At 60.6% G+C, this 16164-nt stretch overlaps 1 protein-coding gene across 8 annotated transcripts in view; it reads right to left on the bottom strand.

Annotated features, from left to right (window-relative positions):
- The window catches only part of RBFOX3 (RNA binding fox-1 homolog 3), a 134120-nt gene that overhangs the window by 8762 nt on the left and 109194 nt on the right, over positions 1 to 16164 (bottom strand). For 5 of the 8 annotated variants that reach the window (XM_066200903.1, XM_066200909.1, XM_066200907.1 and 2 more), the window contains exon 4: positions 10880 to 11361. The exons of 1 other annotated variant lie outside the window; for it this stretch is intronic. In XM_066200903.1, coding sequence (XP_066057000.1) covers positions 10880 to 10981 — 102 coding nt within the window. In that variant the 5' untranslated portion in view covers positions 10982 to 11361. Of the gene's footprint in view, positions 1 to 10879; positions 11561 to 16164 lie in introns of those variants that run through there. 2 more of the 8 variants (XM_066200904.1, XM_066200905.1) reach the window with 2 other exon arrangements.

The raw sequence follows: 16164 nt of genomic DNA, 5'->3' as shown, positions 1-16164 counted from the left end.
GGGCGGCTGGGGTTTGCGTGGGGCTGGGAGGGCAGTGTGGGGCTGTAGGTTGCGCCTGGTCTGCACACCCACCCATCCACCTACTGTCCGTCTTCTCAGCCCAGCACACACCCGCGGCCCGTCCCCGCCGGCACATGTGTGTGCTGCGCCTGTGGCCGCCACAGCTGCAGCCCGCAGAGGCAGTCCCAGGGCCGCGTGGGGCAGCGCCCGCAGCCCCTTGGATACTTTACAGCGTGCTGCAGCAGCCTCTGGCCCGTGAAATCCATCTGTGGCTCAGCCCGCAGAGACAAGCTCCTTAATTGTGTGTGTGGCCGATTTCTGTCGCGGAGGGACGGTGGGGGTGGCAGGGGGGATGTGCCGGCAGCTGCCATCCCCCGCCCGCGGTGCTGTCGCGCCTGTGAGGGTGGCAGCAGAGCCGCACCGGGGACACACGGAAACCCAGCGGGAATAGCCCCGCTGCAGATCTGCAAGTCATCGGCAGCACAGGCAGCACCGGCAGCGCCTGCCCGCGCTGACTCAGCTGCTCAGGGACGCGCCAGCCTGGTGCACCTGCCTGTGTGGGCCGGGGCTGTCACGCTGCAGGAGCCGAGCCCATCGACGGCCCTGCCCCGGGACGGGCAGCCGGGAACTGCCCACGCCGCTCCTGCCCACACCGCAGGTGCTAATTCCACCCGGCAGGGCTCCATCCTGCGCTCGCCTGGGTCTTGGCACCCAACTCTTCTCCAGGGAGCAGGCAGACACCCACAGTCACCGTGGTCACTCTCACAGTGCCTGCCTGCATCCCCAGTGCCTGGTGTCCATCCCTCCCTGCCTGATCCCTGGTGCCCTGTGCTCGTCCCTCCCTGCCAGCATGTGCAGAACCAGGAGCAGCCCACATCCCTCCTGCCTGCTCTGCACTGGATAGTGACATCCTTGCTGTCACCTCAGCCAGGATCAGCCACCGACACGCAGGGACCAGGATGTCAGCGGGCAGGCAGGGACTGTTCTCACCTGCCCAGGCCTTGGGCCCTCCCAGCCTCTCGTAAGCCTGTCCCAACAGTCACGTTTGAGTCAGTTATCAATTAGGGCTCTCACAGTGCCTGTCAGCCCGGGTGTTATTTCATTCAGGGACCATTGGGTTCCCTCGGCTGCTGCTCATGGTGCTGGAGCTGCGGGTGCTGCAGAGACACAGATCCACGGCTTCCAGCACCTCCGGTCCACTCCCAGTGCCTGGCCACCCCCACTGGGGACAGAGCTCCATCGGGGCTGCTGTGGGTGAGGGTCCTGTGGGGACGGGAACCCTGGCAGGTTTGGCTGTGTGCTGCCTGTTGACACCACACCACTCAATTCCACACCCCATGCTGCCTGCACCACTGGAACAGCCCCATCCTGGTGCAGCCCTAAGCAGTGAGAGTCCCTCTCTTCCTCCCAGGAGGTGGCTGGAGCCCCTTCTGGGGTGTCCCTCTGCACTGAGCACCCAGTGTGTGGGTCCCCGGGGACCGACCTCTGCAGCCCACGAGAAGCACCATGGGTGCTCCCAGCTTGGGGTGCCTGGCCATGCAGGGAGCCCATGGCACCTCTGGGTGCCAGGGATAGGGGCTCTGATAGATATCCCTTGCTCTGCCAGCACCCATCCCTCCTGGGGTGTGGGGATGCTCCCACACGGTGCTTTCAACACTTGCAGTAAAAGAAATTCTGACCCTTAACAGCCCCTGGCCTCATTTAAAACGAGACAGATCAGTGCCTGAGCCTGGAGCAAAGCTGGCAGCACAGGGGGCACAAGCAGTACCCCAGCACCTCTGCTGCCCACCTGCTCGGGCAGGTACCAGCAGGACTGTGGCATGACCCTGTGCTGAAACACCACTGCCCCAGCGGAGAGGCTGAGACAGGGAGACCAAGTTCCCCTGCCTGGTTTCCCCTGAGCAGCATCCCCCACATGGTGTCCTCTGCCCAGTGTCCCCTGCTGGGTGTCCCCTGTGCAGTGTCCTCTGCCCTGCCCACGGCTCAGCCTTGCACCACCAGCCCTGTGCAGAGGCTGCCGCGGCAGGCAAGGGGTAGATATCATCTTCAGCTGATTAAACGTCCCTCATTAACGAGTTTCTTTAATTAATGAAGTTTTTTTGTTTGCTCCACTTGCTTTCTCCCCCCACACTCTGCCTCCTCAGCACAATCCAAGCCATTTCCTTTCAAGTCATTTAGCGCGTGGGGCCAGTTCCTGCCGACACCGCATTTTGGTGATTGTGCCTGTCAGCTTGGGGCTGACGACGCCGTTTCCCACATTTGCTCCTTTTTAAGAAAATAACGTGCCAGGAGCCCCCGGATGCAGAGTACAGGTCAGAGCAATCAGCTGAGTGCAGAGCCTGCACTAATGATGAGGCAGATGCCAGCCACGAATCACGAGCCACAAGCCATGAGCACTTGCAATGGGCGACCAAACCTCAGCTGTGACAGGTGTCCTGCCAGCACAGTGTGACAGTGCCACAAAGGAGTGCCTGGGGTTATGGGCTGCTCACCAGCACCTGTCCCCTGCTGCCACGGCAGCCACCATGGATGTGCCAGTTTCCTCCAAGCCTCATGGCCACCCTGCCTGACCCCAGGCCCATCTCCAGCCCAGGGCAACTCCCACCCGCCGACTCTGCCCGTGTCTGTGCCCTACCTGTGCTACGCAGTGTTGATGGTGCAGGGGTGGCACAGCACAACACGGCCTGGTCATGGCCTGTCACTGCCTGGTCACAGCATGGCACTGCCTGGTCACAGCATGGCACTGCCTGGTCATGGCCTGGCACTGCCTGGTCACAGCTGACCCTGCTTGGTCACAGCACTATTAGGTCACGGCACACGTACAGCTGGGTGAAGCCACAGGTGGAGTGCTGGAGCAACTGGAGAGGGATGACAGTCCTGTCACTACACCCCTCCCCACCCTGATAGCTGTCCCCACTGCCTGTGGCTGTCCTGCTCCTCCCACTGGGAACCAGACACCTGCTGCAGGGGGAGAAAGAGGGGCTCACAGCACCACAGCATCTGCAGAGCCCCGCCAGGTGCTCCTGCAAGCTGAAGAGCCTCAGTAAACATATCCCGCAGGCAGGGCAGACAAGGAGTGCAGGCATGGCAGGGCAGGCAGAAACACTTTGCTGTGACCTGGAATGGCTCCTGTCTGCTTGCTAATGCCAGGGTACACCCTTGCCACATCATGAGGGAGCCTGAGGTGACTGCTGAGCACAGGGAAGGGTGCTCAGCAATCCCAAATGTCTCCTGTGGGGGACCTGCTGTGCCCACCAGCAGGAAACTGGAGTGAGAAGCAGCCAGGGAGACTGACGGCACCATCTGTCATTATGCCCACTGCCCTGGAGCAAGGCAGTGTGGCACTGTGCTGACCAGTAGAGACAGACTCAAGAAATGCCCCAGTGGAGGCAGAAGGGTCCTGGCATGGCCCAAGGTAGCCCCCAGGCATCCTGGGCCCACGCAGGCATCACCGTGCCCAGCACGAATCATCCGTGTGACAGATGTAACGTTCCCCCTTCGATCCAACCGCTCGCTCATGCTAATGACTGTCAACATGGAACAGAGGCCATGAAGGGGAAGAAAATTACTCCCTGAAAAGGAATTGACTGATCCCTGCCATTTCTCACAAAACCACTGACCTGTAAATATTTCATTACCCCAAAAGCTGTGCCATCCATACAAAGCAGTGCCCAGCGCTGTGCAGGCACCGGCCGCAGAGCTCCTGAATGCGGGGCAGTGGGGTCAGGGTGCCCCAGGAGGGATGAGCCCTGCCCACCGTGGGGATGTCAGGAGGTGGTGGCAGGTTGCTTACCCCCCAAGTGGAGCCACAGTAATCCCACAGAGAGCTGGGGGGCATGATGAGGATGGACCCTCTGGAGGAAGCAGTGAAGGAGTGAGGAGCTGCAGGAACCAGAGGCAGCAGCTGCTGCACTGAATGTCTTCATCACCAAAGCGCAGGGAGGGGTGAGAGGTTGGTAATGGCATCTGCCAGGGATGCTGCAGTGGGAAAGGAGTGCTCCAGTGAGCAGGCAGGACCTGAGGGGGAGGAGAAGGAGGAGCAGCAGGGGGGAAGCAGAGCAGCCCGTTGGCATGGGAAACACCATTTTTCTGGGCTGCCACACACTGCCCCAGCACTCTGCAACTCCCTACCCTGCCCCTGGCCTTGGCCCCCCTGGGCTCCAGCTAACAGAGCCAGGGACGCTGCTGCCCCTCTGCCCACGGCAGCCTGGGGAGGACAGGCAGAGCGGTGGCGGCCACATGACATCCAGGAGTGGGGATGAGAGAAGGCGCTGGCCCGGGCACACACCAGCACGTGTGTCCCTGTCACCTCCGGCACGGGGCAGAAGGGGCCACGGTCCGGTCCCGGCTCCTGGCTCTGCCAGCTGGAAACTTCGGGGCTGAGGCTTCATGAAATATTCATGAAGTAAATGGTGCAATTTCATCTGCATTCAGCCAACTTCATGTATATTTCAGAGTATTATGAAATGATAATGTTGTGTAACCAAGGCGAGATGGGGGTGCTTGGGGGGGCTCCCGGCCACCCCCGCCTGCACGGCCGACAGCTCTCAGCTCGCCGTGTACCGGTGCCACTGCACCGGGAGGGACTGACGGCTGCGTCACCGCCGGGGACACGGCAGGATCGGGATCAGGTGGGAGGAACAGAGCTCCGGGATGCACAGCCCTCTGGCTCCCTCCTGAACACAGCCCGACATCGCCACTGGGGCCAGGGCTCACCCACGGCAGCTCCTGGAATTGCCAGCGGTGCCAGGGCACACCTGTAGGAGTCTTTGGTGGCATCCCTGGCACAGCTCTGCCTCCAGGCACACCGGAGCTAGTCAGACCTGGTGTTTGCAGCCTTGGCTGGGATTCTCAGCAATGTTTGGTCCCCAGTGGCCACCAAAAGTTTGTGACACATAGCACACAAGGCACAAGCTAGGCTGCAGAGCCCAGGGATGGGCTGGAGGCAACCTGAGTCCTTATCAGCATCCCCCTGAGTTCTGCGGGCACCAGAGTGTCAGATACAGATGCTCACAGATCGCATGGCTCAGTGGTGATCAGTCTGCTGCTTCAGTGGGCTTGGGGGCAGCTGCTGTGTTCCCCCTGCTGGAAAGGGCTGAGGCTCTAGTAGCCTCACGTGGAGCTGCCAGAGCTCAACTGCATGCAGCTCCAGACACTGCGAGCAGTGGGATCAGTGGCCATGTCCACTGGCCTCATACTTCCCACAAGCCCCACACCCGCTCCACTGCCACCCCCACATCTGGCCCCACAGCTCCCAGGGCTCCAGGAACCCACCTGCAGAGCCCCTCACACCCCAGAGCCCAGCCACAGACCCTGACACTGTCACACCACTGTCACCATGCTGGGGCTCTGGCACAGCTGCATGTGGCACTTGCTCGCCCACACAGGGTGGGCACTTGTGGCACCACAGACCCATGTGTGTGCCCGGACAGTGCTTGCATGCAGCCCTCTCTAATAGGCAGCCAGGAGCATAATTTTTCCTCTAATTACATATTCAGCACTTCTGAGAAAATGAGATTTTGGTAATTCAATTGGACTGAGAAGCAGCGCTATAATAAAATGAAATTTGTAACAATCGTGCAGTTAAATTAGTTAAATGGAGAGGAAGGAGCTGTGGAAAATTGACCCCTCGATCTCCTAAAGACTAATCAGACATTTGAACCGGGTTGTGCTAACAAAGCCCCCGGGGTGTGCGGCACAGAGTGAGGGGAAACCAGAGATTCCACGAGGGAAAGGCTGGAAAACAGCTGGGCACCTGGTGGTGTCACAGGGGGGATGTCCCTGCTCCAGTCCTGAGGTGGGATGGGATGGCTTTGGCAGGGAGAGTGCCAGGTATGATGCTGGAGCCATGCCCTCTGTGGCACTGGCCATTGCCAGGGCCTGGCTACTGGGTGCTGGCAATGGCCAGTACCATGGAGGCCACTGTCCCCACGGGCTCCTGGACACACGCTGCACCCTTGCTGGGTGCACGGAAGGTGGTGGGTGGTCCCTTTCTGCCAGCAGGGACCAGAGGGACACGGCCCACGTGGGCCAGAGGGACATGGCACACATGGCAGTGTGACCAGCCCTGAGTGGGGACAGCCACTGCAGGAAATCTGGACAGGGATGGCACACAGCGCCAGGCTGCCGGGGAGAGAGGCATCCCATGGGCTGGAGGACTCTGCAGCAGGTACAACGTAATTACCCTCAATATTTATCTTGTTGTTCGTCTTTTCTATTTTTTCTTGTAAAAGAAAAGGAGAAAAAGACGAGTTTCTCATTTGCAAGTTAATTAGTCTAATTACCTCTAATTAAGGGCTCCCCACACAATGCAGATCACAAATAAGCTGCTACTGTCGCCTGCTCCCACTCTTCTTTCCCCAGTTTTGATTTTCCACAGGAGCTGCTTGAAGGCTGTGGTGAGAACCTGGGTGTGGATCCTGGTTGGGCACAGCAGGGCTTGTATGGAATTTGGGAACAGCACCCAACCCCTGGCAGGCAGTGCCCATAGCACTGTGGTGGCCACCACAAACGCTTCACCTGCTGGGATGCTCCAGGGAGTGAGGGGGGCACACCCATTCCCTCCTGGCCCCTGGAATGCCAAGGGAGGTGGTGCAGCTTAAAGCCCTGCCCGGGCTGTCCATGGGCAGTGGAGGGGTGAACCCTGCAGCAGCCCACAGCTCCCAGCCTGCAGCTCCCAGCCTGCCCAATGGCACTGGAATGTCACTGGGTCAGTAGCCATGGCATGGCCAGGACTGCACAGCCCCTGATAACACACTGCTAGGCTCACACCAGCACTGGAAGACCCAGCTCCTTCTTTGAACATTTAGTTCTCCTGTGCCCAGGCACCCTTCCCACCCTTTCCAATGCTCCCCGCACCCTCCCAGCACCCAGCCCCACACCTGCCTACAAAAACCAGCTGCACCAAAGTGACTAATGCCCTTCCTGGAGGTGCCCTGTGGTGCCCCTGGCTCCTCCATGGATGTCCACTATTTTACAGACACAGTGTCCCCCCCACAGGAGTCCCATCTCTGCGGGGAGAGCACCCAGGCAGCCAAGTGACCCTGAGGCTCCTGGAGGTGCCCGGGGTGCCCAGCTGCAGCGCCCAGCACCCTGCCCAGCCCTGCCTGCAGACTGTGGAGCTGGCCTGGCCTGGGGGCTGCACAGCAAAACCATGTTTCAAAAGCATTTTCCTGTTTGGATGCTGGCCCCTGAGCAGGAGCAGCCCCAGGGCCAGGGGTGGTGGAGTTGGTGGGGGTGGCCTGCACCCGCTCTCCTAATTAGCCTTTCTTTGTTACATCCCCCCCCCCCCAACTGCATGTGATGCTTTAAAGAATGACAGATACTAAATCTAATTTAATCTACTCATTCACCCATCACTATAGCATAAAAATAGGAATATACCTATAAAAAGAGCATTGCCAGGCAGTGTGGGCCAAAATCACAGCTATTGTGGGAAAGCAGCTTTGCAAAGCTAAAATTAATGTCAGTGTTTTCAATATAAAAGAACCCGAACCAGAAAACATGTTTTTGGGGGCTGTAAGGGCTGTCCTCAGTGAGCAGGGCAGCTGTCACAGCATGGCCAGAAGTCGGGAGCTACCGTGGCTGGTCTCGCATCCGTGCGACGCACGAGCAGGGGGAGAAACCCGGTTTGAAACGAACCCGCTGCTGCAACACGCGACAACACCGCTCGGAATAGACCTGCTCCCTAAAAATATAACACGCTAAACTTGGCAGCAGCCCTTTTGGAAAGGAATTTTCCAAGCAGGATTTGCAGAGGCTGTTTCCCGGCGGGCCAGGCGCTGCTCAGCCAAGTCTCCTGTGCCATGGTGTGACTGCGAGCACCGGGGATGTTCCCGGCGAGGAGCAGCTCAGGGGCAGCACTGCAGTGGGCTTCAGCACACCTGTACATCAGCCTGTGCTGGGGTCAGACCTGCACGTGGCTGGGGCTGCACCAGGGCCATGCTGGGGTAGAGAACTGAGCCTCAGAGCCTGGGTCTGCCCTGGGTCAGCATTGAGACTTGTCCTGCAGCCATCACTTGCTCACTCACAACAACAGCAGAGATGTGTTTCAAGCAATGACTGATCCTTCTGTTAACAAAACGAAGCCACCAAAGCGTCCTTCCATACCCAGACCCTCACTGAGCAAGAGCCACATGTCCCTGCCAAGCCCCACCGAAGGATGCAGCGTTCCCACTGGCCCAGACTGCTCTGCTGCAGACATGCAGCCACCCTCCTGTGGCCCCTGCCCTCCAGCCCTCCAGAAGTCCTGCTCTTGGAGCAGGGCAGTGCCAGGGGGAGTTTCTGGACACAGTGAGGCTGCACAACCCACAATGCCGTGGACCACGGCTCTTGTGGCCAGGCCAGGGTGGCCACATGAGGGGAGCAGAGTGGGCTGAGAGGCACCCACAGCACGTGGAAGAGCCACTGGCACTGCTGAGCCCTCCCTGGTGCTGGAAGAATCCAGGTTTTGCTGAGAGTTTCATTACTTGGTCATTCCTTCAAATCCCAACACAGATGAAAACGCTGGGGCTGGGAGCTACAAAACATCAGCAGCATCCCCAGGAACCAATCCAGCCGCAGGCTCCTGGTAGGGAGAGCACTGTCTGAAGGGGATGAGGGCACTTACTGTGTGCAGACCCTGGCATGCCCCAGCTCTTGGCCGACTGGCCAGCCCAGCAGACTCAGTCCTGGTCACTGGCTCAGGCACTTTCATGGCACGCCTACCTACAAACCCATAAAGGGTATGGACAGGGACGTGTAACCCAGGGGGTCAAAACCAAGTCCTCCCAGACCCTATGTCACAACCAACTCAGGGAGAGTCACCTGAACCCTCTCAGGTGTCCCTGCTACACAGAGGTGAGCCAGGCCAGCTGGCCGGAGCCAGCTCTGGGCTGGGCATGTGCCCACAGGCTGAAGCAGCATTGCTCCCTGTGTGCTCCTAGGGTGCAGGCAGCACAGCTGGACAGTCTAAAATCCAGAGCAAATTCAGAGCTAAAGCAGATGCCAGGCACACCCATTGAGGGGCCCATCAGCAGCACATGCCCCATGCCCCCTGCCACACGTGACGTCCCTCTCCCTGAACTCTTGTTGTGACATGCATTGGGAGCACCTGTCCCCAAATGCGGGGTGCAGGACCCCAGCACAGGATAAACCACAGGAAGAGGACGGAGATTTTCACCTCCATCGTGCTCATCAGCCGGGTGAAAATCCAACTCCAAATGCTGTAATAAAACCCTCCTCCTGGCTTGCAAGTCCAGAGCTGCTGCCAAAGAGCAGGAGGCTTCTGGGAGAGCAGGGAGGAAGAGATGCGGAACACAACGGTCAAATCAAACCAGGCAGGGAGATGGGGGAACTGGGAGTTGCCAGGTGCAGAGCTGCACACCCAGCAAAGTTGCTGCTTCCCAGGGACTCGCAGCTCCACTTTGCCCAGCCCTGCAGGCACTAGGAGCACCCGTCTGGCCATGCTGTCACCCTCATTGCTGCCAGACCCAGGCCAATCCATGCCAGAGTGCTCTGCAGGGCAAGAGAGCAGCACAGCTGAGCCCCTCGTGTGGCCAGGGACAGGGGGATCCCAGCTGGAGAGGGACATCTCCCATGCTGCAAGAGAGGCTGTAGGCCCTGCGCTGGCTGCCAGTCCAAAGCATCCATGTGCTCCCTTCATAGGGACAGAAACCATCCCCTGGAAGGGACAGTTTTTGCTCAGGGTCAGATGTGCAGCAGTCACAGGGACCTCAGTGCAGCTTTGGGGAGCCAGGAGCGATATCCAGTGAAGCCCTGGCTGTCCCCAGGCTCTGCCCGCAGGAGGGTGCAATAAATCACGCAGCCCTGCCGCAGCCCCCACGCACCCCGTGCCCACGCTTGTGTAACCAGCACCGGCCTCCCCAGCCGTCCCCAGGGCGGGAGAGAGCGACCTGGGCCTCGCCATCCCCGCCACCACTGGCCACACTCTGGCCACGACCCCACTCGGACACCGGCCACAGCCACCTCAAGGGACCAAACACTCCACAGCCTTTCACGCTGGGGTGGAGGGTTGGCACCTGCGTGCCTGTCCTCGCCGCTGGGTGAACCGCGCCGGCCACGCCAAGTGCAGGGAGGATGCCATGAATTTTTAAACTCCTGAAAGCACAAATGGAGTGGTTTGCCTGGTTGGGAGACGGGATTTCCGACGCGGCACAGAGGCATTTGAAGAAGATGCTGCCTCTCCCAAGCTGTGCTTCCCCTGGGATGATGGGCCCAGAAACCCGGCACTCAGGGTCCAGCACAGGCATCAGGGCAGCACTGTGGGACAGCAAAACCTTGGCCCAGGTGAACGGCCAAAGTGACGGCCTCAGCTCCCTCTATCCGGGCTGCTCAAGCCCGGCACCCTCCTGGCACCACGTCTCCCCTGTCCCTTCGCAGCCCTTCCCGTGACAGTGGGACAAACCCACGCACGCCCAACCGCACGGCCCGGCCGCGGCCGGGGACACGCACTGTGTGAGCACACGCACACATACGTGCCCCACACGTGTGCGCGCCCCAGCTCATGACCTTCCCTTCTCTCTGGAGGCTGCTCAGGCCACGCAGGAGCCTCGTTCCCTCATCCGAGCATCCATCATCGGCAAGCGACAGCGGCACCGAGGCGGGGAAGCGCTGGACCCGCGCCGGCGGCTCTGCCTGCCGCACTGCCCGCGCCTCTGCCCTGGCCGTGCTCCCGCCGCCACGGCGGGGAAACCAGAGAAACCCCAAAAGCTGCAGCCGAGGACCCGAGCCGCCCCAGCTGCACAACTCCGACTGCCGTGGGGCTGGAGTGGGGAGGCCGGGAGGAAGCTGTCAAGCTCTTACCCTCTGCCGAGAGGGAACCAGCCAGAAACACGTGTGAACCGGAAAGCAAAAAAATCCCCCGGAGAGGGTGGCTTACCTGTTGGAGGTAGAGGAAGGCTGGAGGACAGGGGAGAGAGTGAGGAAGCATGCCTGAGTTGGAGACAAGGAGGCAGCCCGAGTTAGCCATGGAGCACAGCATGTGTCGACAGGTAGCCGTGGAGCTGTTCGCGGGTCCGTCCTCTTCCGCACACTGCTATCCACCGCTATCCTCGTCTTCCCGGCTGGCCCCTCGGGCTCTCCCCTCCTCGCCGTCCCTCCCGACCCCTCGGCGCTAGTTAGGAGGGTTCATCTGCGGCAGGCCGGCCGCGCCGCCGCCGGAGCAGCGCTTGGCTCTTCACTTCGGGGCCATTAGACACTGGCACTGAGCGCACGGTCTGCAAAGGGTGTGCGTGAGCCAGAGCGGAGCGGGAGAGAAAGGAAGGGGAGGAGGAAGGAGAGAGGGCTCGGGAGCGAAATAAAAGGGGTGGGAGTTGGAGGAGGAGGGGGAGTCCCCTGTGCATTCAGACATCAAACAGAGCTCTGTATAAAATGAAGAGAATCCGTAATGACATGAGAACAGCTGATCCCGCACTTAACCCCTCCACCGCCGCCGCTTTGCAGATGGCTTCCCCGCCGCCCTCGCCACCCCGGCCACACGCTGGGGAAGCAGCCGGGCAGGATGGGGCCGAGCGGGCAGAGGCGTGTCCCTTCCCGGCGCTGGCTCCCAGGGGAGGAAGGGTCTTACCGGGAGTTTGGGTGGCGCAGCACGGGTGCCGAGCAGGGGCGGTGGCAGGGCTCCGCGGGACTCCCCCATGCACACACCGCCGCACACGTGCACACCGCCACGCTCTCGCTGCGAGACGCCGGCGCTGCCGGGCCGCGGGAGCCATGCAGCATCCCCAGCTCCGCCTCCCCGGAGCCACCGGCCCGCGGCCCGGCACGGCCCCGCACGGCCCCGCACGGCCCCGCAGCCGTGGGCAGCCACGGGCCTGCGCTCCCTGCCGGACCAGCCTCACCGCTGCCCGCATGTCCCGGGCATCACTGCTCAACCCTGCCAAGGTGTGGGAGCCCCAGGCAGGGACCTGGAAGCCCCCACGAGCCTGCCAGTCCCACAGGCATGGAGGGCTGCGGGGACCCCTGCACCTTGGGGTGACAGGAGTGGCCCTGCCCACTGGCACTGTGGCTTCCCTGCACTCCCCGGAGCGATGGGGATCCTCTGCCCCAAGAACCACCCGCTGGCGGGCAGAAGTCAGCCCTGGCAGAGCTGGAGAGGTGTTTTGGCGTTTCCAGGGGCCCTGCGGTGCTGCCAGCAGCCCTGACGCATCCACACCACACTCGCCGCTGTCACAGCTGCCATGGCAATAGCCTACGTGCCAGTGCCCGCCAGGGACAGCCGGCGTGGGAGCCCGCCTGTGTTCGCCCGGGTCCCCGTCCCACCTCGCACCTCCACCCATCAGGGCCCTGCAGCAGCCCAGCGCTGCCACGGGGTCCCTCCCTGGTGCCCCACACCTCGGAGCAGCATCGTGCCCAGCTCCAGAGCCACGGCAGTGCGAGGCTGCCAGGATGGCATTGTGCTGGGGCATGTAGGAAATGAAACCTGGGCTCGGCTCCGTTTCCATCTTGGCCAAATGTGATGCACAAAGGCAGGGCTGTGCCAGCAGCTGCTGATGCTCCGTCTCTGCCGGAGCCTCCAGCACACGACCAGCCGTTTGGAGCTGGGATTTTCCACAGTATCCCCAGGCAGAGTGACATGCTGCAGTGTCCTGGTACACTCGCAGCAGTTACTGTTTCTGCTGCAGACACTCCAGAGCAGCAGTGTGTGGCATGGCTGGCCCAGAGCCATCGGGAAAACCTGCTGCAAGCGGCTCTGAAAGAGCCATCCTGAGAAAGAGGTGTGTGGGGCCAAGGGGGCGCCAGCCCCTCCCAGGGGGTCCTGAGCTCTACGCTCCACAGGGACTTCAAGGAGCCAAATTAGGGAGGGGATGCCAGGCCAGGGGGAGGATTTGTCACCACCACTGCCTTGTGGCACCAAAAAGGTCCAGCAGTGACATCTGCTGCCAACACCATCCCCAGGCAGTGCTCCCGGTGGGTGCCCCAGCAGAGCCGCTGCCCCTCCAGCTCAAAGAACCACGACAGATGCAGTGGCCCCTTTGGCACACCATGGTGCTCAGACCCCACACTCCTGCTGGTGTCCAGCTTCCCTTCCCAGGGACCCCCATGCCCCTGGTGCCATGCCCTCCTGTGTGCTCCAGCACCTGGGGAAGGATGTGGAACAGCTCTGAAAGGGACAAGTGTGTCCTCACACAGCCCTTCACACAGTTGAGGGGAGAGGGGCTCCCCCAGGAACCTGCACACACCCAAGCACCACACAGATCCTGGTGTAGGGTGTGGGACACCTTGAGCAAGCCAACAGGCAACTCCAAAGGCCCTGGGCCGGTCTGGCTCCACTGCAGCTCCTGGAGGTGACAACGGCAGGGCACTGCCTGGCACACTGGCCTTGCGGTGCCCAACTAAGCGAACCACGTGAGGTAGGAACTGGCTCCAGGATGAGGTAATCTGCCCATCCTCCCCCTCGCCGGCTCCGGCCAGGGTGACTCAAAGGCATTCCTGGCCGGTGGCAGCACCACAAGTGCTGGCACCGCCCTGAGCCAGCAGCAAAATGGGCACAAGCTCTGGGAGCTGAGGAGGGTTGGAGTCTCCTCTCTCCCTTCTCCTGCCATCACCAACGTGTGCCTGGCTGCAGAGACATCCCTCTGCAGCGGGGAGCCCTGGGGAACACTGGCTGGGCAAGTTGACCCCAAGCCCCCAGTCAGCTCCAGTGGGGAACACCTTGCTGGCCACCAGTGGCTGGTTTCCCTGACCCTGCTGCTCCCAGCGACACTGTGCCACAGTCTCAGCCAACAGCACCGGTGGTGGCACCAGGGCTGTGCCCAGCCCCGCAGAGCCGCAGCCCTGGAGGAGCACCTCCGAAACTGAAGCCTCCTGGAATGAAAGTTTATTTATCTGTTTAATTAAGATGTGTTCACCAGGCGCACAGACCCCATTCCATCTGTCTCACTTACAGCCGTGTCCCAGTAAAATTAAACCTAATAAATATCAGCAGAGGGAAAGCAAAGGGCACGTGTGAGATATACGATCAAAGGCTGAAGTTGCACAGGGCTGCAGTTCTCAGCACATCTCTCTCTGCCCTTCGGGGCTGGGCTGGCGCTGCGCTCCCCCGCTCAGGATGGGGCTGCCTTTCCTTCAAATCAGCACAATTCCCAGTTTTTTATTTATTTTAAATGAACCCTTCAGGGCTCCTTGGTTTTGTTTTCTGGAAGAGGGAGAACAACATGGCACCGGGACAGCAGTGGTCTTGGCCACTGTTCTGGTGCTGGAGCCAAGGGACAGAGCCTGCATTGGGAGCACTGGTGGGCATGCACCCCTCAAACCACTGAGGGAACTTGGCAGGCACAGCGCAGCACCTCTGGCTGCTCCAGACACCGGGATGTACCTGCTGCACAGCCGAGAGCTGTTGCAAGGTGCCCAAGGCAGCCAGTACGGTGCTGTCCTCTCCTTGGGAAATGCCAGAAAAGTTCAGGCTTTTTAAGGGACACTCCACCATTTGGAAACTTTATCCATGAGGAATGAGGCCCAGAGGTCTGCCTGGAGCCCCGTGCCCCCAGCCCCGCTGAGGATGCAGTGTCACTCAGGTCATCCTGGTGCCAGGTGTCATGCAGGTCATCCAGCACATGCTGCACCAAGCCCTGAGCACCTGTTAGAGCTGCTGCCAGCCCAGAGCAGTCCCAACTCCACGCCCAGATCCTGACCCACAGGATGCAATGGGAAATTCTGGCCCCACAGTCCTTCCTGGGTCCCCCATGTATCCTCTCCCAGCAGAGAGGGATGATGCAAAGCCCATGACCCTGCTGTAGGGGCACAGTGCTCAGCCATGGGGGGCTGGCTGTCCCAGGGCTGCCAGTGTTTAACAGGACCCCGTGGTCCCTGCAGCATTCTCCCACAGGGCAAAGCTGGATGCTGACACTCATGAGAGCTGCCAAGGAGGGCTGCACATCAGGCAAGACACAACCTCTGCCACAAGGGCCGTCGAGGCTGGACTCGTGAGATCAGGTCTCCGGTCTCCCTGGAGTCATGCTGTGAGTGCAGTGCTGGCAGCCCACCAACACCCAGGGACAGCGGTACCAACCTAATCCTCTCCTCCCACCCACTCCAAAATGCCCCCAAGCCGTGGCATTCATTAATTAAAAGCTCATTAGTAGTTATTCAAAGACATCAAGCAATTAGATGAAGGCATTGACAGATCTGAGCTGCTGTGTGACAAGGAACATCCCATGGCAAGGAACGTGTGGCAAGGAAGGTCCCAGCTTGGGACAGGACAGCAAGAAGGGACTGACAAGCCTCCCTGGCACCTGGTTAAACCTCTCCATCTTTCCCTGCTCCTTTCTCCTCCTCCAGCAGCTCTCAGGTGTCACTGGAGACACTGCCTGCTCTGAATTCCTAAAGATGGAGCACCCAGGTATGACCTCACCAGGTGAGGAGGGGACTGTGACCAAACCACAGCCAGTATCTGAGACAGCAGCTGTGGCAGTAGGAAGAGAGCAGGAATGGAGGGAAAGCACATGGAAGTTTAATGGGATCCAGGGAAAAAAACCCCACCTCATAAAGATGTTCCTGACCCACTGTGGGGGGAACAGAATGAGGCCTGGGGATCTGTCAGCCTCTGGCCAGAGCTCCCAGCACCATGCAGAACAGGAGAGTGGCTGGGCCTGGGGATGTTCCACAGCCTCCCGTGTCATCCCTCCTCCTCTGCCCTCAAGTCGCAAGGGCAGGGACAGGAGTCCTGATGCTCTCCACAAAATGGCACCTACTTGCAGCCATCCTGTGTCCCCCATCACCCAGCACGGTCAGCTGGTGCACAGGGACCTCCAGCAGTCAGTCCCATCAGTGCTCTGGCTCCCTGCAGGAGACACAGCAGCTCCACAGGGACACAGTTCACACCCCTGGCTGGGCAGCACCAACCAGAGCCTGTCACTGTGCCTGGCTCCTCGCCTCTGCCCGCACCGCCCTTCCTGCAGCCCTTTCACTTGACAAAATATTTACATGAAATGGCAATTAGGCTCCCTGGATTTAATGAGAATTAACCTGCAGCAACAGCACCGTGGCAGAGCAGCTGCTGCCGAGCACCTCGAGCTTACGGGCTGGGTGGGCAGCGCTGGGGGGGCACAGCAGGGGAAACAGCTGTACCATGTCTGCAGGGTCACCAGGGCCAGGAGCACGGCCACCACCACTGGGGCCAGAGCCACCACCAGGGCCGGGGCCTCACCACCACCAGGCCCAGCACAG

The sequence above is a fragment of the Chamaea fasciata genome, unplaced genomic scaffold (genome assembly GCF_029207755.1).
Source record: "Chamaea fasciata isolate MVZ Bird 193981 ecotype frontalis unplaced genomic scaffold, bChaFas1.0.hap1 SCAF_19, whole genome shotgun sequence".
NCBI classification, from domain to species: Eukaryota; Metazoa; Chordata; class Aves; order Passeriformes; family Sylviidae; genus Chamaea; species Chamaea fasciata.
The sequence above is the reverse complement of the archived record's forward strand: the minus strand, read 5'-3'. Positions and strand labels throughout refer to the sequence as shown.